The sequence below is a fragment of the Anastrepha obliqua genome, chromosome 1, assembly GCF_027943255.1.
Source record: "Anastrepha obliqua isolate idAnaObli1 chromosome 1, idAnaObli1_1.0, whole genome shotgun sequence".
Lineage (NCBI taxonomy): Eukaryota > Metazoa > Arthropoda > Insecta > Diptera > Tephritidae > Anastrepha > Anastrepha obliqua.
The window spans coordinates 182,773,932-182,801,835 of NC_072892.1; the positions used below are offsets into that span (position 1 = coordinate 182,773,932).

General features: G+C 35.5%; 1 protein-coding gene across 1 annotated transcript; it reads left to right on the top strand.

The window, feature by feature from the left end:
- The first annotated feature begins 1,630 nt into the window (after positions 1–1,630).
- On the top strand, positions 1,631–27,816 carry LOC129243457 (prolyl 4-hydroxylase subunit alpha-2). The gene is made up of 9 exons (XM_054880500.1): positions 1,631–2,003; positions 21,767–21,921; positions 25,739–25,895; positions 26,058–26,239; positions 26,314–26,474; positions 26,549–27,001; positions 27,277–27,333; positions 27,415–27,580; positions 27,640–27,816. The coding sequence occupies exons 1-9, from the start codon at positions 1,795–1,797 to the stop codon at positions 27,738–27,740; spliced, it is 1,641 nt and encodes a 546-aa protein (XP_054736475.1). The 5' UTR covers positions 1,631–1,794; the 3' UTR covers positions 27,741–27,816.
- The last annotated feature ends 88 nt before the right edge of the window (positions 27,817–27,904 follow it).

Sequence of the window (27,904 nt, forward strand, 5' to 3'; positions counted from 1 at the left end):
GTAGCCATTAAACCAAGAATTGGCCTCATCGCTGAACGAAATTCGGGTGCCAAAATGCGGATTTTCGACGACTTTTTCAAGGGCTCAACGACTGAAATTATTACACTATGGAAGGTCGGCCAGATTCAAATCTTGGACTAGCTATATTTTACATGCTTTCAAGCTAAGATCTTTGCGTAAAATCGCTCAAGTGGTGCCATAAGATAGGCCAAGGGTTGAAATCGGAACAGAATCGATTCTTCCGGGTCTTCGGCAAAACTCTCATTTACACACGCAATATTCTCTTCTTTTCGGAATCTACGTGATCTATTCGGTCCATCTAATCATCCAGTAATGTAAATGTAAAATTATTCTCAATTTTGCCGCTGGTTTGCCAAATAGTGCGTTCGGTATGACGGTTATGAACGCCATAAGTTGACCTGAGCGCGCGATGAACACTTTTCAGAGAGCGTCGGCTTTCATAATACAATTGTACGATTTGTAAAGGTTGTTGAGGCGTAAGTCTTTTCATAATAAAATGTCAATGAATACTCAAAAAAATGTTGAATTTAGTTTAACCGTAGTCATGCGTACCGGTTTTAAATATAGGTTTTATTTATTATTTAAATTTATTTATTAAAATTATAATTTATGAAGAACTAGCTGACAGAGCTATCGTCTTAAAATGTTACAGGAATTATTTGTAAATTTTTAACAAATCGGGGAAGTTGGTAGAAATTTTGTATTTGACGAAAACATGATTTCTTACAGTGTCCGATTAGGATTCCGATAATATTTCCAGTATACAAGGCTGGCCGAATGGGTTGGAGCGTGACTACCATTCGGAATTCGGAGAGAACGTAGGTTCACATCTCCGTGAAATACCAAAATTAAGAAAAGTTTTTTCTAATAGCGGTCGCCCTTCGGTAGGCAATGACAAATCGCGGAGTGTATTTCTGTCATGAAAATGCTTCTCATAAAAAACCATTTGCCGTTCGGTCCCTCCATTTGTGAAAAAACATCAACACGTACGCCACAAGTAGGAGTAGGAGTAGATACATATAGTATATATACATATATAAGTCTGATGTTAAAGTGATTGAACTGACAGATTAGATGGTTCTATTTATATTTTGAAAATATATACCGGCAAAAGTGACACAACAATCAATGCAATTCGTTAATTGCGCGTACACTTTCGGAAGACAAGTCATGAACGAAGCAAGATGAACAAAAGCCGGAAGATGCAAGAAACACCGTTACAATTACAATTGTATTAATTTTGTTAATTTTATTTTAAGCAGTATGGACCAGCTTTCTTTACGATAGAATAAAACAGGTTTTCTTTCAAAATAAATTTATAAGTTTCCTTACATTCTTTCCTTTTTTCAGCTATGCATTGGCACATGACTAACGACTTTAGCTGAGGTCACCAGTGATGCACTGGCGCTCAACGTGTTAAATGGCAATTGCTTCTACCCATAGAGCTGAGTAGCACGTCACAGACGCAGCTGAGCGCTGTCTTAGAAGTTAAGACGGCCGACTGCAGAAAGTCGACAACCAACAGGCAGCCGCTGAAGTGTAAGCGTTGGCGATTGTTGTTACTCAAATCTTGTCTAATTCGGCCGTTCAGTTTGATGCCGAACGTTAAGCTGTAAAAAACATGATCTTAGTAACTGACCGCGCGATTTGAACTGAAACGTTTAGAATAGAATATTTAAAGCTGGTGCAAAGTGCGCTTTGTTTAGAATTACATTGAAAAGTGAAAGTGTGAAAGTGAATGTGCGAAAATAGATTTTTAATAAATATATAAAAATGGCAAGAATCACTGAATTCCGTTTTGTGACATTTGTCTACACATTTCTAATGTTTTGTTGCTGTTGTAATAATGTACTTGGCAATAGTGACGAATACTTCTCATCTGTGGCGGGTCTAGAAAAATTGCTTACTGTCGAACACGACATTTTGGACGATCTGCAGAATTACATCGATTCACTGCAAAAACACATTGACTGGATGCAAAGGTAAAATTTCCTAAAAGATAATCTCTTAAATTAATAAAGATAGAAATTACATAACTAATTGTAAAATTTAAAAGAAATGTGCTAAACATTTTTAGTCATACATACTGGGAAAATAAGAGAAGAGGAAAATAACGAATTTGATGGGATTGGTTCGTGCTCTACAAAGCAGTAAAGTTCTACTGTATTTGAAAAATTTAGCTTTTATGTAGCAATAAAATTTTATTGGAGACAGGCTTTGGGAATATCCAATTCAAAATTCAATTGTGATCAAAAACTAAATGAAGCGATGAACCCAACTACGGGTGATTGTCAAACCGCACACACTTTCAGATGTATGGCCGATATCCCAGTACAAGAACACTGGGCTACAGCGCACGAACTACGTAGTTACTAGTATAAAAAATAATAAGCAAAAATACTTCTACGTATTATTAGATTTATTGTCAACTCCTCAACGTTTAAACGAATGTGACGGATGGGGCAATTAGATTTTGCGTTTGTGCTAAAATCCAGTTAAGTGGATTTTGTGTCTAAAAGGTGTTAAATGCTTAGTTGATGGTTAGCGCAATGAATTTCATCGCGCATTTGTTGAATGAAAAATACTGAGACCAGTTTTCCGAGGTGTTGACAACAAATCAAATCAAGCACTCCATCACACAGTGAATCTAAATGTAAGCTTTCTTAAAAGAGCCGGCCGTTTTCTATTATTTTCTTTGTTTTTGTAATATATGCTAATAATCCGATGGCCAAAGGTTCAGTCCCCTTCGCCAAGTTGTCCACTGCACTTAAGGGCAAACGGAAGTGGAGTAAACGCTTGGTACTTTCTTTGTGTGTAAAAAGCAAAGATTTGATGAGTTATGAGCCGTGGCATAGCCTAATAGAGAAATACACCTATCCGCTACGCATTGCTGATGTTGTTAAAACATGCATTGATAGTGTCACTATAATTAATTTTAGTCGCGATTTAAATAATCCAATCGAAAATAAGGCGCTTTATAGTCATAAAATTCAAGTCAAGTGATTTAATAAATCACCTATAATTTGTGATCTCGGCTACCTTTGCTGTTAATTAGCATCTGCATACTGGCGCACAAGCAATTAATAGTTAAACGAAACAAAAGTTTTAAAAGGTGTGAAAATTCCCACACACAATAGATTTTTTGTTTTTTATATTTTGACATAGTGAAATATGCAAATCCACTTAAGTATAATAATTAATAATTCTGGGAGTGTTTTTTATCACTTCAGCATTTGCAACAAAAAAAGTTTATCAATCATTCCCCGGCCATTATTTGTGACTAATAATAAACCACATACTTTTCGGGAGGTGCAAACACGCCATAATAAAATATTCTAAATTGTGCATACGCCATTAATTTCATTCACGGTTTTTATAGCCACGTCTACTTGTGCATCATAAATTCATATAAATAAATAAATTATATAGTATAGGAGGGTCGTTTGAAAAGTTCGTGTAAAGGCAGAGAGTTGGCACTATTGGCGAATATCAAGGCTGTGTGTAGTTAGTAGCATCTCTTGGAAGACCACACACCAAGTTTCAGCCAGACCAGTCTATTCATTTGGATTTGGCATTCGTTTTAATCGAGGAAGTCCAGAGGTTTTGCTTTTCCGTCCTGACAACGCGACCGCCGTAGCCGAATGCGCTGGGGCGTGACTACCATTCGGGAGTGCATAGGTTCGAACCTCCTCGCATGAAACAGCAAAATGATGGAACAAGTTTTTTCTAATAGCGGTCGCACCTTGGCCGGCAATGGCATGTATTCACACACTCGTCCAATCAGCCGTTGTTCTATAGCAACGAAGCAACGTAAGCTAAGACTGTTTTTTTTCGTATATCACTAACACAATCTTATCGCCAGCCGGAATACGCGCAATCGTTTCACACTCGTCTATTCAGTCGTTGTTTAGACGCCAACGAAGTGTCATTGGCTAATTTTTTTCATATATCCTTAACACAATATCTTTTTTTTTGTAAACACACCCCAAGTGACGTTAGCCCATCCGCTGATTCTGTCAAATTCGCTCAAAGTCGAATAACGGTCTGCTAAAGAGCTCACCTTTAAAATCTTTTACCAATAGTCGGGAGCGAACATAGCATTTCTTACTTGCTAATATGGCAATCTTCATATTTATAAGCAGTTTGCTAGACTTTTACGCTTTCTAAGTATCTTTTATCTAATTTTTGCAATTGTCTAAACATTATATGCGAAAAATGTTCAAAAGTTATAACCCTAATGGGCCTACATACATGCATATTCAAAAAAGTGGAAAACGGTAGATTATCGAAGAATGCTATGTCATCTACCGCGGAAAGACACAAATCTTTATCTGGTTTTTTGCGCCTTATTTTTTGGTTACAAACTGAAGGCCATGTCTGATGGTGTAGATCAGCGAGAAACGCGCGCAATTAGTCTTCCTTAGCAAACAACAATTTGTTTCGAAACGTATTTGTAATAATGTACTCATTCGTCTCGTCATATACAGCAATAAAAAATGGCAATGAACATGAAAATTAGTTACAAACGATGGCAGTGCAAAGAGTTTCTACTTAGCAACTAAAAACTTATGTACATATTTAAGTGCTGAAATATGGCAAAAATGAAGGAGAATAACCACTTATGGCATAATATAAATAATGCAACAAAATATATTTAATTTCATACAAATGTACGTAAGTTGGTATATTCTTCTACATATGTACATAAGCATTATATAAAGAGAGCACAATTGTACACATTTAATACACTTTATGTGCTTTATTCTCGAAACTCTGCGTGGCGATTCGGCTATGATTAACAAATATGGGCAATGTATGCATTCAACTTATTACAAATCTGCCCTTAATTGTGAGAGTGGCCTAAGTCATGTATTTTGTGTTTCGAAATATTTAATGAATTGCTTTTGAATAAATTACAAAATATTTTTACATAATGTGACCTTTTCATTTAGAATTTTACTATTCTTGATTAACTGAAATTTCTTGTGAATATGAAATTTTGTGTGAATTTCATACAAAAATATTGATTTTAAAGTTAAAAGAGTGACGCAGTGGACGTCCAAATGAGGCGGTTGCACCAGAAAACATCAACAAAATCCACAAAATCGTTTTTAATGATGGTAAACTGAATTTGTGTGAGTTAGCTGATATCGTAAAGATATCAAAGAACGTGTTGGCTTTATATTGCATGAGCATTTGACTATGAGAAAGCTCTTTTCAAAGTGGGTGTCGCGTTTGCTCACTGCATTGTTTCATCAAGACAACACACCGTGTCACAAGTTAATCAAAACATTGGCAAAAACTACATGAATTGATCTTCCAATTGCTCACACATCCACCGTATTTGCCAGATTTGGCTCCCAACGACTACTGGCTGTTCGCAGACCTAAACAAAATGCTTGTAGGTAAGAAGTTTCGTTCGAATGATTATAAATCTTTTCTAGTGATTATAAATCAATTAGCTTTAGCCGATAATTGTAGGATGGCACAGGGCGTCAAATCGTAGGGAACGTAATGTCTGCTTAAGAAAATATTTTTGAACGCGCTCTTCTCTATTAATCGAAAGTTGGTCGTAAGGTGTCCAAATGATAACAACGTCGTCTAAGTGAGAACGAACAAGAGCCTTAAACAGCAGTTTACCAATAAACGGATCGGAAAATTCAGATGCATAGCGACGAATGAAGCCTAGAACAGAGTACGATTTTGAAAGAATAAAATTAATGTGACAACTGAAGGAAAATTTCGTATCAAATAAAACTCCAAAATCCTTAAGGGGGAGCCTCATGTAGAAGCCTCGGCTACTTTTTAAACATATTTTTAAAGGTGATAAAATAATTATATTATTTTGAATCTTTAACGCAACTTTTTTTAACCTTTCGAGAGTACAAAAAAAAAACTTTTTCATTTTTTTTTCAAAATGGCGGCTCAGGATCATTTCTTGTCGGCTGCCTACGGCGCGAGGTCCCAAACGACTCTATTTATTACTCTTAATCTATCGAACTGAAACCAAAAAATTAAATTGGTTTTTTATAACATATTAGCGGAATGGATGAACCTATAAAATTAAAAAAACAAGTATAAAATTAATTATAAAATAAGCCTTTGAAAAAAGGTAGAATTTAGGGCTATTTATTGACATTTTGAACCCCCAAAAAGTAATTTATCAACGCGAAATATCTGAAATTTTAGGTTTATCCTTCCGATAGTAATGTACAGAAAGGCCTCACCAAACTTCAAACAAATCGGTCTATAACTTTTTGAATTACAACATCTGCAGTTTTTAAGAAAGTCGTTTCGAGATAATTGAGTTTAAAGTTTGAGGTACAGGAGCACGCGGACCGCTCTCTACCTAGTTAGTGGGCTGTAGAAGCTATAATATTGAAAATTTCGGGATGAAAATTTCTAAGTATATTCTTAAGATACTATATTTTCAGATTATTGAAAAAAAAATCGATTTTTGAGGCTTCTACATGAGGCTCCCTCTTAATCTCTGCTGCACTTTGTAGTGCATTATTAGAAATGGTGTAGGATGTATTAAAATGTATTGACGCCTCGAAAATGTTAAATGAAAATTTTTATTTTTAATATTCAAAGATAGACGTGATTTCATGCACCATTGACAAAGATTGTTCAAGTCGAGTTGGAGCTTCTGAGCAACCATTGAGTACTTAACAGATGAGAAAATTTTTGAATCCTCCGCGAAGAGCAAAAAATTCGAAAAGGAAAAACATTTGCTTATGTCATTGATAAAAATTACAAAAGGAAGTGGCCCTAAGATGCTCCCTTGGGGGCACCTGGAGTAGCAACAAAGTGGTTCGATAATATGTACTTCATAAATTTTTACCACGCACCTTCTGCCCGTCAAATATGACTTACGCCATTGCAGAAAGGTGGAGTGCAATTCCACGCAAGCTAATTTCTTTATTAGAATCTCCTGCTATACTTCGTCAAATGCTATAGAGAAATCAGTGTAAATACAATCAACTTGGAACCCTTAGGTTTGGCAGCCTTATCACACATAGAGACAACGATGCCACTTAGACCACGAAATGGGTCCGTTGTGAGCAAACAATCAACTTGAAACCCTTACTTAACAGTAATTCTTACCTGCTAGAACAAAAGAGAGCTGTTGATGAAATGTGGGACATAATTCTCGAATGGAAAAGAAATGTTGGCATAGCAAAATCTGGTTCGAGTAATCATTAGATACTATTTAACTCAGTAACAGCGCTCGTAATAGGGGAAAATAACAAACCATTAATTTATTGAATTCGCACACACCTTTTTCCAAGGTTCGAAATTCCAGAGAAAGGCAGAGAACTAACTGTATTAGCTTCGGCATAAAACGCAGAGGTCAACCGCTTTTCTATCTTTGTGCTATCCTCCAAGCAGGAGTACCAAAAATGTTTAATGACCGATTAAAATACCGACTACCTATTCAGTTACAAGTAAGGTAACCGTATCATAGGTTCACATATAATAGATTAGATCCTTTTTCGAGCTAACTCCCAATTCGTTATTTAAAAACGGGATTACCCATACAAAATTTCTCTCCCGAAATCCGAGATTATAAAACAATCTTAGATTATAAAGATACTTTTTTCGGTACAACCCTGTGTTTTCTGTTCGATAATTTTTATACGAATATAAGGGGAAGTGTCAAAGCTGCTATAAAATGTAATATCGAATTTTGCATGCTCCCATAATTTTTTGCAACCTCAGTAGACATCGTATTCCAAAAGTATTCCATCAAACCAATTTCTATGAAGAAAGTCCATTTAAAACAGTCTGACCGATGATTACCAATTTTGCAGCTAATCTGCCTTATGTGAATTGGTTTTATTGCTAATAACTGCATATTTGAACGGACTTTTAGAGTGTCTAGAACTATAAATGTCTGGCCATCTGATCAGGTTAACGGCTATCGGACTAATAATACAAAATTTAATAAAATTGAATATAAAAAATAAAAAATTGGCCTACGCGTTAACAACGCCACACCATACTTGCCTAGCATGTACGTATGTATGTATATGTACGAATTGTGAGATGAGTCCACAAGAACTACACAAAAGGTTTGTAAGTTTTAACAACAATGCTGCCGAGCTGTGTGAAACGTTAATTGATTGCCGACTGTTTAATATAATATTAAAAAATGTGTATGCATAGGCGATTATGTGCGTAGGCGGTGATATGAAGATAAACACTTGAGTGATGGTAACTAATCACCGAACTGGTAAAATCACTTAATTTTATACATTTGAATCTGGTCTGGTCGTTTAGGCGCCAAGTAAAAATAATCCGGCAGCGAACTTCCGAGGAATTATGTGCGAATTGGTTGCTGTCAGAGGAAAATACAATATATTCAGATGAGTTTCCGATATTTGAGTTAGTTTGATTGTTGAATGTTTATGGGTTTTTGTTTTGGTTACATGCAACTATAATATTTCTTACCACATAAAATATGATATTATGAATACAAATAAAAACACAAGTAGCACATAACTTAAATTTTTCGGGTCTGTTGAATATTTAATTATTTCCACTACTTTACTGATTTGAACACTGGTCTGAATGTTTTTTTTTATATGAGAATATTTTCCCATGTTTTTGTGGGCTGAGAAGGATTCTGGTGTCCCATTATGGAAACTTACTCACTTACTGCTGTCCTGATTTCCTCGTGGAGCATAGGCAAAAGTGGGGGTGAAACCCTTTTGTGTATTTTTATCCCCACAAGAAGGAACGGTTTTGAATGAAATGCGCTTAACCCAAGCATTAATTTTAGTAAAGGCTAAAATTTTTATTTCGTAAATTTTTGAAGAAAAGTAGTGGTAAACCTACTCTAAAACTTGTATTTTCCAACCTAGATATAAAAAGTGCTGATAGCCAACAAAAACACGCGAGCGATGATTTTCAAGACTGTAGCTCAATTTTTTGAATATTTGTCCACTATCTTAGATTCGTTACTTCAAATTTTGAAAAAATGTCATTGCATTTTTAATCAGCGATCCCAAAAACCCCTCGAGTAATAATTTTTATTAGCTTAGCTAAATGTAATTTAATAATTTGGAATTCTATAGTGGTCACTGGACCTTATCGAGTTAACACTATTTTATTATTTGTTTATTTGTTTTGGAACTGAATGCAAGTTTGCCTAGAAAATGTTATGCCCTACGAAATATTGAATTCATTTTCCACTTCTTTAAATAAAACCACCGCCTTTTAATGATTTTGGCAAGCTTTTTAAAATTTTGTCAATAACTTTTGCTTGGTAACGGTGAGCTTTCTGAACTCATCAAAGCAAGCGAAAGCAAAAATACAAAAATAAAACAAATGTTTCTTTCAGCTGTCAAGAAAGTGTTTTTACAAATATATTTTCGGCGTCCGAAGCCGCCAAGCTCAAGCTGCAATAGACCAGATTTAGCAGCGCTAGATCTCCTTTATGAATGCCCAGGACTGAGCCATATCCGAACAACAGTTTTTGGTAACAGCAAACCCTCTGACTATCTGAAATCAGCAAACTCTGATGTAAAATTTCAAATCTTAGATAAATTAAATAATAGATAAATTAATTTTTACCTTTCATCCGACATACATTAAGTTGCACATACTTAATTTAAATTATCTTTAAAGCAGTATTACATGTAAGCAAAAAACCTTGAGACGAAGGAATCGCACGTAAATTATAAAAACCGTAAAAATTCTTAGAAAGTGGACACCGTTTGAGGTGATTCAGAAATGGAAGGCCACGGAAAATATCTCACAGCGCTCTCTGCACAGCGTAGCGTTGCATAAAAGAGGTTATCTTTTATGATGCGATATTCTGCGAGGAGACTTAAGTCATGCTTTATTGCAATGATGGACCAAATAGAGTGTGGAAGCAGCCATTAAAAGCACTGGAAACGCAGAATATTTTACGGAATATGAGGTATGGTGATGCATATCCGGCAAGGAAATGTGAGATTTATAGTAGATAAAATGGATTCCCGACAATATTTGAATATTTTTCAATGCTATTCGACAAATAGTGCAACAAAATTTGGCTTCATTAATGACAACAAACCTCAGTTTAAATTCTACCGGGAAAACGATCCAAACCTTAAATTCCAAATGGTCAGAATGTGGCTTCTTTTCAATTGCAGTAAAGTATTGGATACACCAGCAAAAGTCCGGATATTAATTCAATAGAAAATTTGGGGCCACATTTAAAAAACGAGAGTTGAAAAAATACTTAAAGGGTGGAACAGAGCTGAAAAACTTTATTTTCGGGGAATGACGCACGATCCTCCCGGACTACGATGTTATGAGAAACAGACTACAAGGTGTTTTAGATACTCAGGCAGTCATAGAAACCTATAACTTGAAGCAATTAAATTGAAATGTAAAACAACATTCTTGATAGCTGTGTTGACACCTCAACTTTACTGTTTTTGCATAAGTTATTTTAGTGTAAGGTTTAAGGCTTTAATTTGAGTACCCATGTGAAGTTTCTAACATCTCTGTAACACGTTTTTATGGAATTTTATCCCATATTTCAATATACGCGCATAAAATTTATTCTATGCCTTTGAAAAATTTAATAAAACTGAGATGCAGAATATTGATATCACTGGTCTTAGATTACAACACACCAAGCCAATCAGGTCATCTCAGCTCTTATACTCTAAAATTAATTCATCAATATCTAAATGCAAATTCTTTGCTTTCGATATTCGTCTTTGGAACAGTCCACCACTAAAGTTGGAAAATATTAAAAACTCACCGCATTTTAAAAACGAGCTTCCGAAACATTTTGCCACTAATTTCTGTGCCTTGTTTTCTTTCCCCATTAGTTTAGTTTCTTCATCGTATTTAACTTTTTTCTCTATTTCATTTTTAAAAGATATTCGTCTTGGAAATAATTATGTTGGTGTTAGATTAAAAAATCAAATATATTTTATCCTACTTACATCCTATGCTGATATATAATAGTCATAAAAAATAAAAAAAAGGTTGAATAAATAAAAGTAAGTAATCGCGTTCAGAACACAAGAAGAGCAATAAGTCCCCTAGAAAAAACAGAAAAAGAGTGAATTTTGTAGCCCAGTGTGATCACTAAAATAAAAGGAAAAGGTTGAATTGCACTCAGAAATTGTCGGCTCACATTGAGAAACGGATTATGAATTCCTCGATACCATCGCATGAGTATTTTAAATATGGCGAATTAATTGCTTAATATGCTAACGTTTGCTCATCATTTGAGGTCTATAGGCGCATACGTTTGTATGTGTGCTTAACAACATTTGTACATACAAACATACTACACCTTAGTTAAAATTTTTGTGAAAGGCGAGCGTTTCGCTCATTTTTTTTTTAAATAAATTGTAAGAGGCTTATTTTTGATTCAGCCTGTGATTTAATATCACAATTATGAGGTGTGACCTTCAGCGCCTTGAAATCTCTTTAATGCTTCAAAAATGCTAATTTGCCACAATCAACGGCATTTCGGAAATTTGTTAATTATTGTATTATACTGCCGTACATAAATCATGTTTTAAGCGTACTCTGTAAAGGTAGTTCAGTAATTCACTACAATTCACTTACATATTTCGAAACTACAAAAACCAAAAGTGCCGCAAATAGCACTCATGCAGCATTTTGTTTTCTTGGTCCATTTAATGCAAATATGTTTTACAAATGTTGCATACATAAGGCGAGGTATAGTAGATGCACACAAAATGTTCTGTATCCCTTCGTTTTAAGGTAGGAGGGAGCGCTAAAACTGGCTACGCTCAAGGATAGCGACTACTTTCTTCCGCCTGGAATATTGTGAATTACTAAACAGTTGCCTTCTTCCAGATAAGTGGCTCAGGTTCAGTTTTGCAAATGTTAGTAAAGACTTCAGAACATGTAAGGTCGAGTTCGCTATTGAGGTTAATTGAACACTGAGTATTGTGGTATCTCCTTTGCAAAAATGACTGTGCCACATTGTAACGGGGAATTAAAAAACGATTGGTGTATGCAAGACTTCATGGAAGCATTAAGGCAGCAAGGGGCGTTGCAGAGAAAGGACTTGAGCTTCATCCGGCAATTCTCATTTGCTCAAAAATACAACCAGGGTTGTTTAAATTTAGTCGGTTGGAATTTAATTTAGCCGACCAAAACCTGAAATCTTGAACAACCATCGCTGAATCACTTTCAAACATATTGTGTAAAAGGCTAAAATCCACAGTCAATCAACTGTCTGAAGCATATGGGTGTGTTATAAGAAATGGCAGAACTGCGATCTAGGAAATCCAATTTTAAAGCTACTCCCGACAGCATAAAAATTAATTGCGTATGCATAAGTGTGCGACTGTGTGCATTAACTTTGAGCAACAGCACCAGCTCCCGAAAAATCGGGAGTAACCGATCAGAATGAGGGCAAGGGGAGAAACAAAAAATCATTGTACTTCGCCTCTCGATCTTCATTTATTTGGAAACAAGCACTACTACCTTGAAGTTTATTAAATTTCTCGTGCCAAAAAGTGATAGTTTAGACTACGCAGTAGTAAAGTCCTCCCTCGGCCGCGAAATGCCATACTTAATAAATCTATCAACACAGATCATTTTGCGTGGAAGAAAATATGATGAAAACCCCCGATGAACCGGCGTTTGTTCGAGAAAAGATTCGAATGTTTGCAATAATTTGCTGGGTAGATGATGTCGGTAATAGTTACATACATATGAGTAATTTCTCATAGTTTGGATGGTTCTCAAAAATGAACGTATGAGAAAATGCCAATAAAATTTTAATAAAGCGATTTTGTCAGTAACTCTCACAAGACGTGTTGACAAGCTAAGAAACATTAAGATCTTTTCTGTTGCTGAGTTATTTAACAACAAATGTTTGGTTCACTTTAGACGGTTTTGCATGCCTCCGTACATTACCCATTCAAAGCTGGCTGTAATGCCGCTTATATCGCACAAAGTTGAGACATTCTGTTTCTTTGTATACTGTATAGGCGCGTGTGCCCTACCCAAGAATGCGAAAAACTCTATTGCCCATTATTTATTGTACCTATTATTTGCGCCAAAGAAAACATTTCGTCTTGCTAATTCCAGGCAAGAGCAAATTTGGAACTCCCCAGCTGCACAGTTTGACGGCAGCACTCCCTCTGATTATTCGCAGAAAGAATTCGTTTCAGAACAGCAAGACTTAGAAAATTCTTTGAAAACTGTTTCATTATTTCTAATGCTCATTTAATATAGTGTGCATTTAATCGAATGTCTACTGTACGAGTATTTCATGATCAGTCGACTGTTTGTGTGTACATATGTTTCAATGAAACATATTTGAAGGCATCTTAACAAACATATTAATCACACAAAAAAAGAAGTGATAAACTGATGTGGTACATACTTACATATACATGGATGTACTTATACAGTCACGGACCAGTGAATTATGACATGAATGAATTATTACATCTGAAAAACTTTAATTTTAATTGCTAAAAAAACTAAACTACTATTTAAAATTTTTTCATTTATAATTTAAAGCTGATTTTTTTGTTTGCAGTAAAGTATAGCATTATAAAATACAATGAATTTGAAGTTTTGTCTGTCAATGGTTATACATCACCAGCTCATAACTATTGGTTAATGTATAACACCTGAGGTAAGGCATGTGTCTGAATATTTCTTCTGCTGTCCCCTCCGCACATATTCGTAGACTTTCGTCACTGCCTGGAGCTGGCATTTACCACTAAATGCAACTTTACGACTGAAGTGGGGGAATAAGGAAGTCTTGATGCAATTGAAGCCATTAGTTTGGTCTAACTAACATTTTAAATACAAATTACCTTCCTCTAATGGTCGATGTCGAATATCTTTTGAAATAACATTCTGGCGAACACGTGCATGCCATAGTCTTTGCCAGTTGCATTTTGTTTCTCTAATGCTTAATAAATCTGATTTTTCTGGATTTCGATGGATTTTCGAGAATTTTACAACTGAAGTCTTCAAATCTCAGACAAGTTGAACCATTTTCTATAATCTGCAATAAAGCAACTACTTTTTGTTTGCCAACTGATGTCAGATTTTTTACTAATTTCTATAAAAAATCAAAAAAAAAAGAGGTTGTCTGTAAAGTCGGTTTACTGACGATAGTTTAACGTGATAACGTCATAAGAAAATACTAATTGAATGGTTGCATTTTTCAAAAGAAAATTTTAATTTTATTTGTTTGATACATATTTTGTATGGATATAGAGAATGAGTTAACATTAACATAACATAACATCAAAACAACAGGTAACAACAATAACATTAAAACAACAGGTATTATTAACAAACTTGGTTTTATTTTAAATTGTTCAAGTAAATCAAATTAATAATAATCAATAAGAAGGCATATGCAAATACAAATAAGTGAATTTATATATGTACATATGCGCATATACATACATATATACGCTCACTTAAGTAGGAGAGAGCAAGATGTCGAACGTTGCCGTTCGTTTGCTTTGTTTGCTTTGTCGTTCGTTCCGCGCTTTCGCTTGCAGTTCATTCAAGGTAACGGCAATGAGCAAGGTAACGACATATGAACAAGGTAACGGCAATGAGCAAGGTAACACTAATGAGCAAGGTAACGACACATTTTTTCGTGCGTGCAGCCTGTTAAATCGAATTATAAGACGTTATCACGTCAAAAAATTAAAATTGATATTGTTTCAATAATAACCTCTAAAACTTAAATATACGTAGTTACATATTTATTTTTTCCAGAAAGCTGAAAATAGTCCTTTAAAAAGTATTTCTGTACCTACTCACTTAAAGCCTCTAAAAAAAAGAGCGCTATTTTTTTAGTTACAGAATTGCCCTGCATTAATCTTGGAAACCATTTTTAGATAGCTTAGTTTTCTACCCTCTTTCTGTACTTACTAAAATATTACTATTCACTCGGTTGATAAGCGTTTTAGGTCCTAAAACATAGATTTAGCTTCAAAATTCGATTCTTTATGTATTTATTTATCTCAGTCGTATGAACCAAAAGTTCCGACATACTACCATATTTATTACATACTAGTTTTAACCCGCGGCCCCGCTCGCGTAGGAGTAGTTTTGAGGGATTTAGGATATGTATATAAAATAATTACAAACAATAATTTCATAGAAAATAATTTTTTATTAATAACCATAATATTACAATACCCGGCATCCGTTGCTATGCCTCGTTGAATAAAACCAAAACAACCAATCAGAAAAATATCAAGCAAAACTATTTTTATTAATTTTCTATCTCAAACCGTTTTTGAACTTTGCATTTGGGTCATAGTTGAACAGCTTATGCGGATTATGAAGTCTAGAGTGTGCTATAAATAGTGGGAAATAGGAAAAACTAAGATTTTTTGGATTCTATTTAAGCAAATACTCGATTATTAGTGACGAACGAGAGTGGTGGCGCGGCCTGGGGGCTGTTGGAAGGGAGTTCCATCATAAAGACATGCCTATAACCTTCATTGGGTGGAAATATGAATGTATAAAATTTTTTACGTCATTTGGTGTTGTCGTTTCGTAGTGATGCGCAGACAACGTACAGACATTCACCTTTATAGTATAGATTTGTCTACATATGTACAGGCTGTGTACAGTATTTGAGGACAACTAATTTAATTTTTTTTGGAACAAAATTTCAGAGAACTTCACGATTTTTTTACACAATCCTAACTTATTTTATATCTATAAAATCTTTCAATAAAATTTCCTCCACTATCCGGGTCCACAAGCGCTTGCAGGCTCGAATCAAATGCTCCTTATTCATATTGACCAAACGATATTAATTGCAGCTTTCACAGAAGCAAAATTCTTTTGAGAAAAATACTTCGTACAAAATAATAGGCAAATTATAAAAATGCGGGCGAAAAGGAAAATTATACATTAATATTTTGTTGAAAACCTTTTTTGCTTTACAATTGCTGCACGCCGCTTTTGCATTGACATTATTAAATCTGTACAACGTTCAACAGGAATGGATTCCCTGCTGCCTTGACCTTTTCAAATAACTGATCCAAATTGGTGGTAGGTACTCTGCGTACTGAGAATATTTTTTACGTCATTCCAAAGATGTGCTACTGGATTGAAATTGGCACTCGAAGATGCCCAATCCAGAACAGTGGTCGCGTTGTATTTGAATAACTTTGTTGCCATACGAGAAGTGTGCTTCGGATCATTATCTTGTTGAAATCTCCAAATCACAGGTAAATTCTCTTCCTCATAAGGTAGCATTAAATTTTGAAGTATCTGAACTTACTTGACCGCATCCATATCACCTTCAATACGATGAATTGGCTCGACATCGTTTTACGAAAAACAATCCCATACTATTATTGAGCTTTAAGATAGGTGAAACGATCTTGGGGTCGAATGCTGCACGCATCACGTACTTACCTAACATCTGGAGCAACTCTATTTATGTTCGTCTCATCGCTGAAGAAAATACAGCGGCACTGATTTTGAATGCAGGATTTGTGCTTTCGAGCAAATTCATTGGTTTTTTACGTGCCAGTCGACCGTGAAGCCTTGAAATTTCACTATGGATGTCAGCAGCACTCTCCCTGTGATCTTGTTTTGACAATCCCATCAATGTGGCTAGTAGTCTTTCGCGCTGTTTTTTTGGGAACGATTTCTGCTCTTTTATACAATGAAAAAATATTTCAAAGCATTATAAACCTTTGTTTTGGAAAGGTTTAATTATGTAGAAATAGCACTGTAGGATAATCCAGTCTTTTGCAATTCTATGATTGCTTTTCGATGGGGTGGGGCGCAATTTTACCCTTGCGACATTATTGAAGTAAAGTGCTTATAACTGTAGGTCACTCCATTTGTGGAACAACATCAAGACGCATGCCACAAATGAAAGCAGGAGCTTGTACTAACATCAAAAGAAGGTGTAAGCGCCAATTATATATATATATATATATATATATATATATAATTCTTTGAGAATTTTTATTATAAAAATTATTCTGTTGTTTAACCGGTCGCCTTGAACAATTCTGTCAACACTGCTTGCATCTGCTCTGAGCGAAGGGAAAAAACTAAGTGAAGACAGGTTGCATCATAATTTATTTATCATCAGACACAGTATTATATACATATGAACCTACAATAACTGTTAAACCTTGAATGTTGCGGCATTTGCAAAAACATTTAAATTTACATAAACTTTTTGCCAGAGATTTGTTTATCTTAGCCGTATATCAATTTCTACTTAAACAACTGGTTTAATTCTGAATCGGTTGACGTTCTGCATTTATCCTAATTAGTAGATTGAAAAAATATTATATTATACCAAAAACGTGCAAAGTGTGAACATGAATCGAAGGGTATTTTATTAAAAAGAAAAAGTATTACATATGTTAAATCACATTTTTAAAGCTTCCCCGGAATCGATAGCCAGATATTCAACTCAACGTTTCAGTTTCAACAAACACTTTCTGTGACTGCTGATTTTTTTCGATTAATTTTAAAGAATATGAAAATGTTTATTTGAGTGCTTTTTTGAACATAATATTTTAATACCCGCGCATTTGGGCCCATGGGTGTTACAAGTTTGTTCATATAACGGTTTTGTGTAATAGCATAAAGGAATCGAGATACATACATACATATATACATAAACATACCAAAATGCTAGGAATGAAGAGAGGAGTTGATTTAGTTAGTTTGAAAATTGGTGAATAACGCCCACCTCTCATATAACGGGGTTTCTAAAAAGTAAAAAATTGATATTTCGGAAACCTGATAAACCAAAAAAAAAAAGAAATACCTTGAACAAAACATTTTGGAAGTACCACACCTACTTAACAAATTAATAATTTTCTTTAAAATTAGATGGATATCATATTTAAAAATGATCTTGGACTAAAGGTATCTTGCCTTTTCATTGATATATATGTACCCATAGAAACATATTTTTTTACAATTAATATATTTTTGTAATCAAGCAAAAAATATTCTTTATTAAAGCTTCCTCCTTTCATTTGATACCTACATACATATACCTAAATATTGAACTGAAATGAGTGATATAATAAAAAAAATATTTTTCGAATAGATTTTTCTTCAAACTAATGCTCTTGGCAACCCACGCTGCTCTTCGAAATTGGTCGGTAAATGTAAGACAAAACTAAACGGTGTTGCAAAACACATCAAAGTTTGGCTTATTTGGGTGCCTGAATCTTACAGGGAATGAGCAGGCTGATAAATGGCATGCCACTAGGCCTGAACCCATTGTAGGTGTCAATTTCGCATCGATTTAACTATGAATTGACGACTTCATGAGGTCTGCGCATAGAAGACGTTAGTCGGAGTTAGCTCTTGTAGATTGAGCAAGTGCTTTGTAAAACAACCAAAGAAGAAATTAGCGACGTTTCTCTTAAAACATAGTACGAAGCACCTGATAGTACAGGTGGGTGTAATCACAGGGCATAGCGCTTGTGGTCAGCTTATGGTTACAATGGGAATCTTTGGCGACCCAATATGCCTATCCTGTCTTGAGAATGAGGACACTGCACATCATTTACTCTGTAGCTGTCCGGCTTTTTCTAGAAACAGACTTAGGCTGCCGGGTAGCGATACACTGAGTGTGGATAAAGTTAAGTCCAACCAGTAAGTTCCACAATGTTCCAAAAGATTTACGGAAGAGTGAGCTTAAACATTTTTTCCGTGTTACGATCCATATGCATCCATCCTGTCTCTATATTCTTTCTACTCTAATCTATTCGGGTGTAGGGAAATGGTCTTGCTGACTGAGTGCTTGGACTTGTCTATAAAACGTTAAAATCGGAGCCGTAGTTTTTGAGTGATGCTCTTTCAAATTTTCTACATTTTTATTGGATGTACATAAGCACTTGTAGAGACGCAGATGGTTTTATGATTTTTCATGGTAGATATACATTCGGAGAAAAACTTTTTTCAATAATTTGTTGTTTCTCGCGGTGGTTCGCGAACGGACCTCACCGACTGGTAGTCACATATAAACCAGTTGGCTACGCGGCTGCCGTTGCGCACATAAACTATATTTAAATAACAAATTATAATTTTCACTGCATTCATAACGAGTACAAAATCAAGTAGATCAAAAATTCAGAGGATTTTGCGTTCTCTCTTTCCAGTTATGGGGCTTCACCGCTGATGCTAACAGATGGTAAAAATAAGATAGTAAACATTATACCTGTAATTATTACATTACATTTTATGAATCAACGGTTACTTCAGTAAAATTTGAAATATTCACAGAAAAAGCATTTTGCCATTGACGACGATTTTACGTTCTGTTGTCATGCCAAGTGAAGCAATATAAGTACTATGCAAGGTGAAGTCCAAAATAAAAACAACTGAGCTTAAATAGAAACGACAGGAGTTTTGTTCTGATAACTTCGAGTTTATTTATTCAAAATAGTCCCCTCTGGCCTCGATACACTATTTTGCGCGGTCTGAAAGTTTTTCGAATGAGTGTTTCAGGTCATTGACCGGAATCCGGAATGTCCTTCAGGATGTCGGTACAAGCCTTTTGCCTTACCTTTCACGGCCAAATGCATAGGTAGGGGGCCAAATCAGGCGAATACGGAGAGTGATTGATGGTTAAAATGCGATTTCTAGTCAAAAAATCAGTCCCAAGAGTGGATGCATTATGATGCAATAAGCCTCAGCTTCCTTTTTCGCGGTATTCAGGGTGAGTTCGACGAATGCGATGCAATAACCGCTTCAAAACGCCAAGATAGAAAATTGCATTGACGGTTTCGCCCGTTGGCACGAACTTCTTGTGGGCAATTCCTTTAGAATCGTAAAAACAAATGAGCATCGACTTGATTTTGGACTTCTCCAAACGCGATTGAGTTAACTTGTTAACCTTTCATAAACTCAAATGATCAGTTAAAATCCAATCAATCGATGTTTTGGAGATATTCAACTCCGATTCCATAAATTTCAACGACGATTGCGGTTCAGTTTTGATAAATTTATGAACAATTTCGATGGACTTTTCAGTGATTACTGATTTTGGGCGGCCCTCATGTTCATTGTCATTTCTGTCCTCACAACTATCTCTGAAACGTGTAAACCACTCATGAACTTTGCCGCTAGATAGACAACCATCGCCATTAACTTTTTTCATCAATTCAAATGTATCGGTAAACGTTTGATGTAGCCATAGCAGTTTCTACAGCAAAAATAATTTAGATTTATTAGAAAAATACTTGTTAGAAATAATGACTTGCTTAACAAATGCTCTCTAGACCTCACCATATATGTAGCTTTTCCCTCTTTAAAAGTTAAGTTACCCATTAGAAAGGCAATAGTTCAAGGGCTGGAACGGATCCTTAAATAAATTTTATGTAATAGATTTGCAGTTGAAAAGCTGTATCGCATTAAGGTCCTCAAGCCCAGCAATGTTTACTTATTTATTCCTTCTTTCATTTAATAATCTAAAAATGCAGTAATTCTTCTAGATTAAAGAGAAAGAACATTTATTAGAGAATACTTAGAACACTTAAACAAATTATGTAGTAATATTTTGAAGTAGTACTTTGTGGATGAAAGCGAATAGGATTTGAAAGCGAATTAAATTCGCTCAGTGTTCTAGAACTGTTCTAACCATCCACAAACAGAAAATATCATGATTTTGTAAGCTTTGCTGAGGAATATTGAATCTAATTTTCACAAGTAGCGATGGGGGGTCAATCGCCCCACTTATCAAATCGAAAACGAAAGTGAGGGAGAAAATAGTCCTTCTTATATCAAGTTTTTTTAGATTAATGAGCAAGCACCGACTTTTCTAGGTTGGAATTGGATCCGTGAAGTACAAGAACGGATAAAGACATTCGGGATGCGTTCAAACCTGCAAATTGACAAAAATTGATTTAAAACATTTGTCTGGATTTATGTTTTATTAAAAAGAAAACATTTACAAAATTAATATTTCGCTGTTGGCAATTAAAAGTACATTGGAATACAAATTAGTTATGCTTTTCAACACAACTGTTTTGAAAACCGATTTCATTCTCCTTTTCAAGAAAAAAATATTTCAAAGCATTCACCAGTCATTGCTTTTTTACTGAAAACTGGATTTCCCTGTGTCCAGATTTAACTGCTTTCCGTTTACCTCAGAATATAGGGTATACAAAATATTACTTGCAATTTCTAGCCATGAGTAACATGAACAAATGTTGAGCACTTTTTTTCCAGCGATGAGATTAAATAACAATTAATGGCCAATATACCGTTTTATGTCTCACCAAAATAAATTGCACACAAAAATTCAAGTTGCTATTGAACCAGAATTATTAGAAAACAATAAAATAAATGTTTTTGAAAACTGTCTCCGAAATAACAATCGACATGTACAAGTAAAAAATACAGGTATTACCAAAAATTTATATTTATGGATTAGAAACGTTTTGGAATGAAAAAAAAAAATTAAATAATTTGAAGTCTTCGCAAAAGAAAATTCATTAATATGCAAAATCTTTGAACGCGCAAGAACAAAATAGAAGAAAAAGAGGAATAACACGATTTTGAAAGTGGTTAATTGAAATAAATAAACGTAACCTTTTTTTATATTTTATATTTTCTTTTTTAATAGCAGGCAAAGCAAACGAAGTTGTTTTACAGATTTATGATCGTATCAAAATGCAGATTTTTTAACTAAATCATTGAATGAATCAGATATAAAATTTATTTATTTAGTTTTGTTTCTCTTTTCATTTATTTGTTTTTTCAGTGAAGTGAACTCCATTCGATCGGAGCACCAAGCCGCTGCGGATGATGTCGATGGGTACCTCAGTAATCCAGTAAACGCTTATCGTCTTATCAAGCGTCTGCATAGTGACTGGAGTGCCATTGAAGACACCATTCGCGCAGATCCCAGTCGAACCCGTACGTATAAGTAGTATACATTTATTTTCATAATGGGGTATGTAACATGGACGTACATACATACATATGCATGCAGATCCTTGTACACTAGTATATAACATACATATATACGTATATAATTAGCGCGTACATCCTTTCTTGGTTGTTTGGTCGAGCTCCTCCTGCTATTTGTGGCATGCGTCTTGATGTTGTTCCACAAATGGAGGGACCCACAGTTTTAAGCCGACTTCGAACCCTAGATACATATTTGATGAGTTTCATCAAGGTAGAAATTTACTAAACACATATAAGTATAAGTATGCACACCTGCCAAGGAGCGATCGATATTAGAAAAATCATTTTCTATAATTTTGGTGTTTCATGCCACAGGGAGTTTCGAACCTGTATTCGATACCGAATGATAGTCACGCACACACCCATTTGTCGACAACGGCGGTCACTTCCTTAGTTTTTTATATCTTAAACTGGCCTTTAGAAAATTTAATTGCGCTGTAGTTTTTCCTTTTTCTAAAAATTTACGCTTTCGAAAAACTATATGAAGAGATATTCCTACCTTTAAGACCTTCGGCTACACAAAATTTTGGCACTTTTTTGAAGTGAAACTTCTTTTGTCTCGAAGGATGAAACGCTGTGAGGAGTAAAACCATAGCGTTTCATCGATATGTGACGCTACGCCAGCGCCATCTGTTAAAAGCGTGGCGTGGATGAAACGCTGTGAGGAGTAAAACTACGCTAAACTACGTAAAACTCACGCTATGCCAGCGCCATCTGTTAAAAGACTGGCGAAATATGGCAACAATGATTGCAATTTGTCAATATGACATTTGATTGACGGCCGCCGTAGCCGAGTGAGTTGGTGCGTGATCACCATTCGGAATTCACAGAGAGGTCGTTGGTTCGAATCTCGGTGAAAGCAAAATTAATGAAAACATTTTTCTAATAGCGGTCGCCCCTCGGCAGGCAATGGCAAACCTCCGAGTGTATTTCTGCCATGAAAAAAATCTGCTCATAAACATATCATAAAACAAAATGAAATAAATGTATAAAAAAAAAAAAAAAATTTTCTTGTGATTCGAACCAAGGATTTCGGATCGGAAGCCCACATTGCTAGCCGCTGGGCTATTGCGCTGTGCTGTCGCCGCAAAATAATGTATCATAAATCTGTTTACCATACCAAAGACCATACACTTTGCGAACGCATTTCGGTGGAAACAGTTGACAGTTCTCCCAAACACAATATTATTAGTAACGCGAGACGCGTCATAGAGTGTGTGTGTAGTTTTGAGCAAATCTTACAAACATATTTTGTTTTGTTGATTGATTTCTGTTAAATATGGCATCAAATCAACAAAAACGGAAACCGAAAACAGGTGCTGAACGGCAACGTGAGTATTTGGAGCGTAAAAAATTAAGAGCTACTGTTGAACACCGTGACAGTGAATCCTCCGGTTGTACGATAAGTGATAATTTGTCATCTGTGCATCAGGATATCGATGAAGAACATTTCTCCGTAAATCGATCAGTCGATGGGCGGTCATTTCATCAGTATCATGGACCTAATTATGTTGTCTGAGTTGCTAGGACAACATGATCATCAAATTCCGATGATTTTAAGTGGCGACTTTAATGTCAATTTTGCAGAAGAGCGATCAAAGACTCTAATAAGTTTCCTCAAAGAAAAATTAAATTTAAATATGGTTAATGATGGTGAAGTACCAACAACAAGATGCGGAACTACCATTGATGCAGTATTTCATCGATACCTTGATAGATTAGAATGTAGATCATTTTTTACGTATTTCAGTTACCATAAAGCCCTTGTTTCATTTTTGGAAAACGAATCCAATAATGATAATGACAATGCCGAGAACCAAATGTAATTGAGTACAATAAATTCATTTCTTTTTATATTAAAATAAATAAATAATTCTGTTTAATAAAATTCCATTCCATGCTTTCCATGACTTCTGCATGCATTATATTGAAATAATAGTTAAATTATTGATTTGTTGATAAAAGAAGTTTCACTTCAATCGTGCGGGTTCCGTGAACTACCACACACTTTCTTTTTTTTTTTCATTAATTAATGAAACTCAAACATTTCTGGAATTTAAAAAATGTTCGTTAAAAGGAAGGTGGTCGTGGTTCGTAGATCATTTCTGGGCTTCAAATCATTCCCGAGATTTAGCGACATTGAAAAACGAATGGCTAATTCCAATAGCTCTGACCATTCCGGACGAGTTTTCATCAAGTAGTGCCTCCAATACAGAAACTTTGATATTTTTTTGTCTTTCGTCCCTATATCGGTCTGCATACATCAAAATCAAAAATTTCCGCAAAAGTCTAGAATTTAGCACAAAAACTCCACGCAATTTACGAAGAAACTGACTCTTATTTGACAGTTGATAATGGTAAACTGTGTTGACATTTCTGTTCGGTAAGGTTTGGAAAGTCATCGTGAACCGTTTAGCGCCAGAAAAACGCTTCCAAATTGAGGGAATTTACTTTGAATAAAATAAATATGTTCGGGACCCTGTCGGTGCGATGTAGACGCCGATCTTCATTGTCTCACATGTAGAAATAGGGCCAGGAAGCGTGTTGTTTCGACGGGTTGGGTTCGGAGGGAGTCAAGAAGGGTGTTAGATGAGTGGGTTTGAATGTGTGTGCCTTCACATGCCCTATATTTATTGACTATGTCGGGGTCTATTCTGGATAAATAGGAGCTTAACCTACTACAATATTCAGAACGTGATTGAGTCACGGCGCAACTTGTCATACAGCACCTGCGCCCTTAACAATCGATTTATTCTAATATTCAAGCCGCCATTGGCGCCATGGAAAAAGTAGTCAGAAATTAGACTGATCCAATGGACCATGTAACTCCTAAACGCGGGGGACATATCGCACCCTAAATACAAAAGGGGCACAACTCCAAATTTTCCACACTCGAGCTTGACTTGTTTACACTAGCACAGAAAACAAACTATGTGACATATGACGCTGAAATTTGTCATGTAAGCTTATAACAGTCTTACCAAAAAACAAAAAATTTATTTTTGCCATATGTCATCCGCGGACCGTTTTATTGATAACGTCTCGTTCATATTTGAGCTTCTGCTCATTTTGAGTTGTGACCCTTTTGTATTTAGGGTGCGATATGTCGGAGATCATATTCAAAAAGTAAATGCCAGGAAAACTATAAAAAATTCATTCCAACAATATGTAAATTCTCGAGTTTAAAAAAAATGCGATACAATCACTCAACGATTCACAAACACACAACCTTTCTGTGTAATATTGTAGATCTCTCAATTTTGACTAGCGCTTACCACTGCAGCTATCTATAGAAAAATGGTGGAAGGAGAGAAGACTGAAATCCAAACATTTTTGTACGCGCGGAGGCGTTTTTGTGTCCGGTTTCATATGTTTCAACACTTAAAATGATCTCGAGTTCTACTTTGAGGTTAACTCTTATACCGAATTTTAGTAATGTTTCTTTAGTAGTACTATTTGCTTATTCTAATTGCTACCCCTAAATGCATTCCTTTTTTAATTTGGAATTTTTCACTTATCTCAAATTCTTCACTCAAAGTAATATATGTATGGTATATATTTACATACAAATGGACCACATTTCTTTAAGATATGAATCTAAATTTTTGCACAAATTATCAAAGACACGGACGGATGATTCCTTAATGATTTTATCAAAGATGGTTTGCCAAGAGATACATTTTCGTGAATGCTGCAACTTGTGACACATAGCTTGAATATTTTGATTTTTTTCTAAAGGTGGTTTCATTATATTTGTATGTAGATTTCCTTGAGATCATGGAAGCGAATCGGCTAAAATCAGACTTTCCCAGCAAGGAGGATGTTATTGGATCGGCGGTAGCATTAGCACGACTACAGGACACCTACAAATTGGATGTTGCAGAACTGGCGAGTGGCATTTTGAACGGAATTAAATACGGGTGAGTGAGCTTGGATAGAGTAAATTGAATAAACTTCCATCAATGAGATGTATGAAAGGATATTTTGAGTGTAATGCGACTTTAGAACAATAAAATTATTTCAACTGAATTCAGTTCCTCGCAATGAAACATAAAAATGCTTGTTTTTGGTTTTTGCCACAGTCCATCAATGACATGGCAAGATTGTTTTCTTCTCGGTCATCATTTATACGAAATGTCCGATTTCAATCACACAGTCCCTTGGCTAAAGCACTCGGTTCAATTACTCAAGAACGAAGAGGCTACCAAAGATTCGTTAACGCTGGACTTCTTAGAAACGGTGGTAGCTTATTATCAGGAAATGGGTATGCAAGGAAATGAAGCCTTAAATAATCCTGGAAACCGTGATCAGTAATTGTTAAAGTTCCATTTTAAATAGGCGACTTCGAGACAGCTTTGGAATTGGTAAATTACATATTGGCCACTGATGGGGCGCGTGAAAAGTTGACAGTTACAAAACTTTATTTGGAGCGCATGATTAGTGATGGCATTAAGATTGGACTGATGCATGAAACGGTGTCGCGTGCTGGCGATTATCACGTGAGTTCACAAAGGACTTGCTTGCTGCTTTTATTATTCCAAGATTTTAACGTTTCACATTCCCTTTCTTTCAGCTCACGAATGACTTCAAGCGTTACGAGCAAGTTTGCCGAGGTGAATTATTGCTCACTGCCGCCGAAGAGCGACCTCTGCGATGTCGCTTTGACAGTAACAATGTGCCGTATCGCTTGCTACAACCTTTCAAAGTAGAGGAACTCTCACTGGACCCAAGAATAGTACAAATACATGAAGTTATTTCTGAAGGTGATACTAGCGCTGTAAAGCAAATGGCTAAAACGCGCATGTCTCGCTCGCAGGTGCGGAATGTCGATGAAGCCGCTGGGATGACTGCAAATTATCGCATCAGCAAAAGCGCCTGGTTTTCGTATGAGGAAAGTAGGCACATGCGGAAAATGCTGAGTTACATGGGCGATCTCTCTGGGTTGAATATGGCGTATGCTGAGCATCTGCAAGTGGCCAACTATGGCATTGGAGGGCACTATGAACCGCATTTTGATTTTTTTACAGTAAGTAAAACCTCTTGATGGGAGACAGAAGTCTAATAAAGAAATGCGTGCAAGGTGTGGCAATAAAGTTTCGTGCTATTGACATCAAACTTCGACTGGAACTAAAGGAAGACCCCGTCTTTAAAGACGCACGCAGTATTGGTACTTTCTGCGTATAACTAAATTTCTGGAACTTAATTGCCACACCTAGTAAAGTTTTTAACGGATCAATAATTACAAAAATCTTTTTATTTCGATTGCATGTATTTTTTTTTTTATAAATTATCACATTTTAGGAAAATCATTCTTTCAAGGCATCCGAAGGGAATCGCATTGCCACTGGTATATTTTACGTAAGTGGAAATACAGAGAAATCTATAATAATTTAAGAAACTATTTATTGTTATTGCAACCCTTTTCTTCATCTTCTGTAGTTATCGGATGTTGAGGAAGGAGGTGGCACGGCATTTCCTTACCTGCGCTTACTTGTGAAACCACAGCGCGGAAGTGTGCTTTTCTGGTATAATTTGCATCGATCTGAGGAGCCGGATTATCGCACGCGACACGCTGCCTGCCCAGTGTTGAAGGGCTCGAAATGGAGTGAGTAAACATAAAAAACTTTCAAAAAGAATATGAAACATTCATTGTACATTTTTCAGTCGGTAATATTTGGGTGCGTGTGCGGCATCAAGACCTAGAACGACCCTGTGATCTTTGGCCTGATCATGAAGCTTCACTCAAATATAAAGATTTGAATTGAGGAAAGTATTATAAATATTTAGGCCCCTTAAATTGTATGATATTTGGATAAAAGTGTTTGTGATGTTATTGTTATTTCTAACGAATTTATTGTTAAAAAATAAAATAAAATAAAATAAGTGAATGTAAAGAAAGAGAAAAATATTTGTATATGTATGAATACAT

Bases quoted from the DNA above. Each gene is read 5' to 3' on its own strand.
- LOC129243457 (XM_054880500.1), top strand. From the start codon at position 1,795: ATGGCAAGAATCACTGAATTCCGTTTTGTGACATTTGTCTACACATTT. The intron at 26,240-26,313 runs GTATGCAAGGAA...CATTTTAAATAG, and splicing joins AGCTTATTATCAGGAAATGG to GCGACTTCGAGACAGCTTTG. The intron at 27,581-27,639 runs GTGAGTAAACAT...TACATTTTTCAG, and splicing joins GTTGAAGGGCTCGAAATGGA to TCGGTAATATTTGGGTGCGT.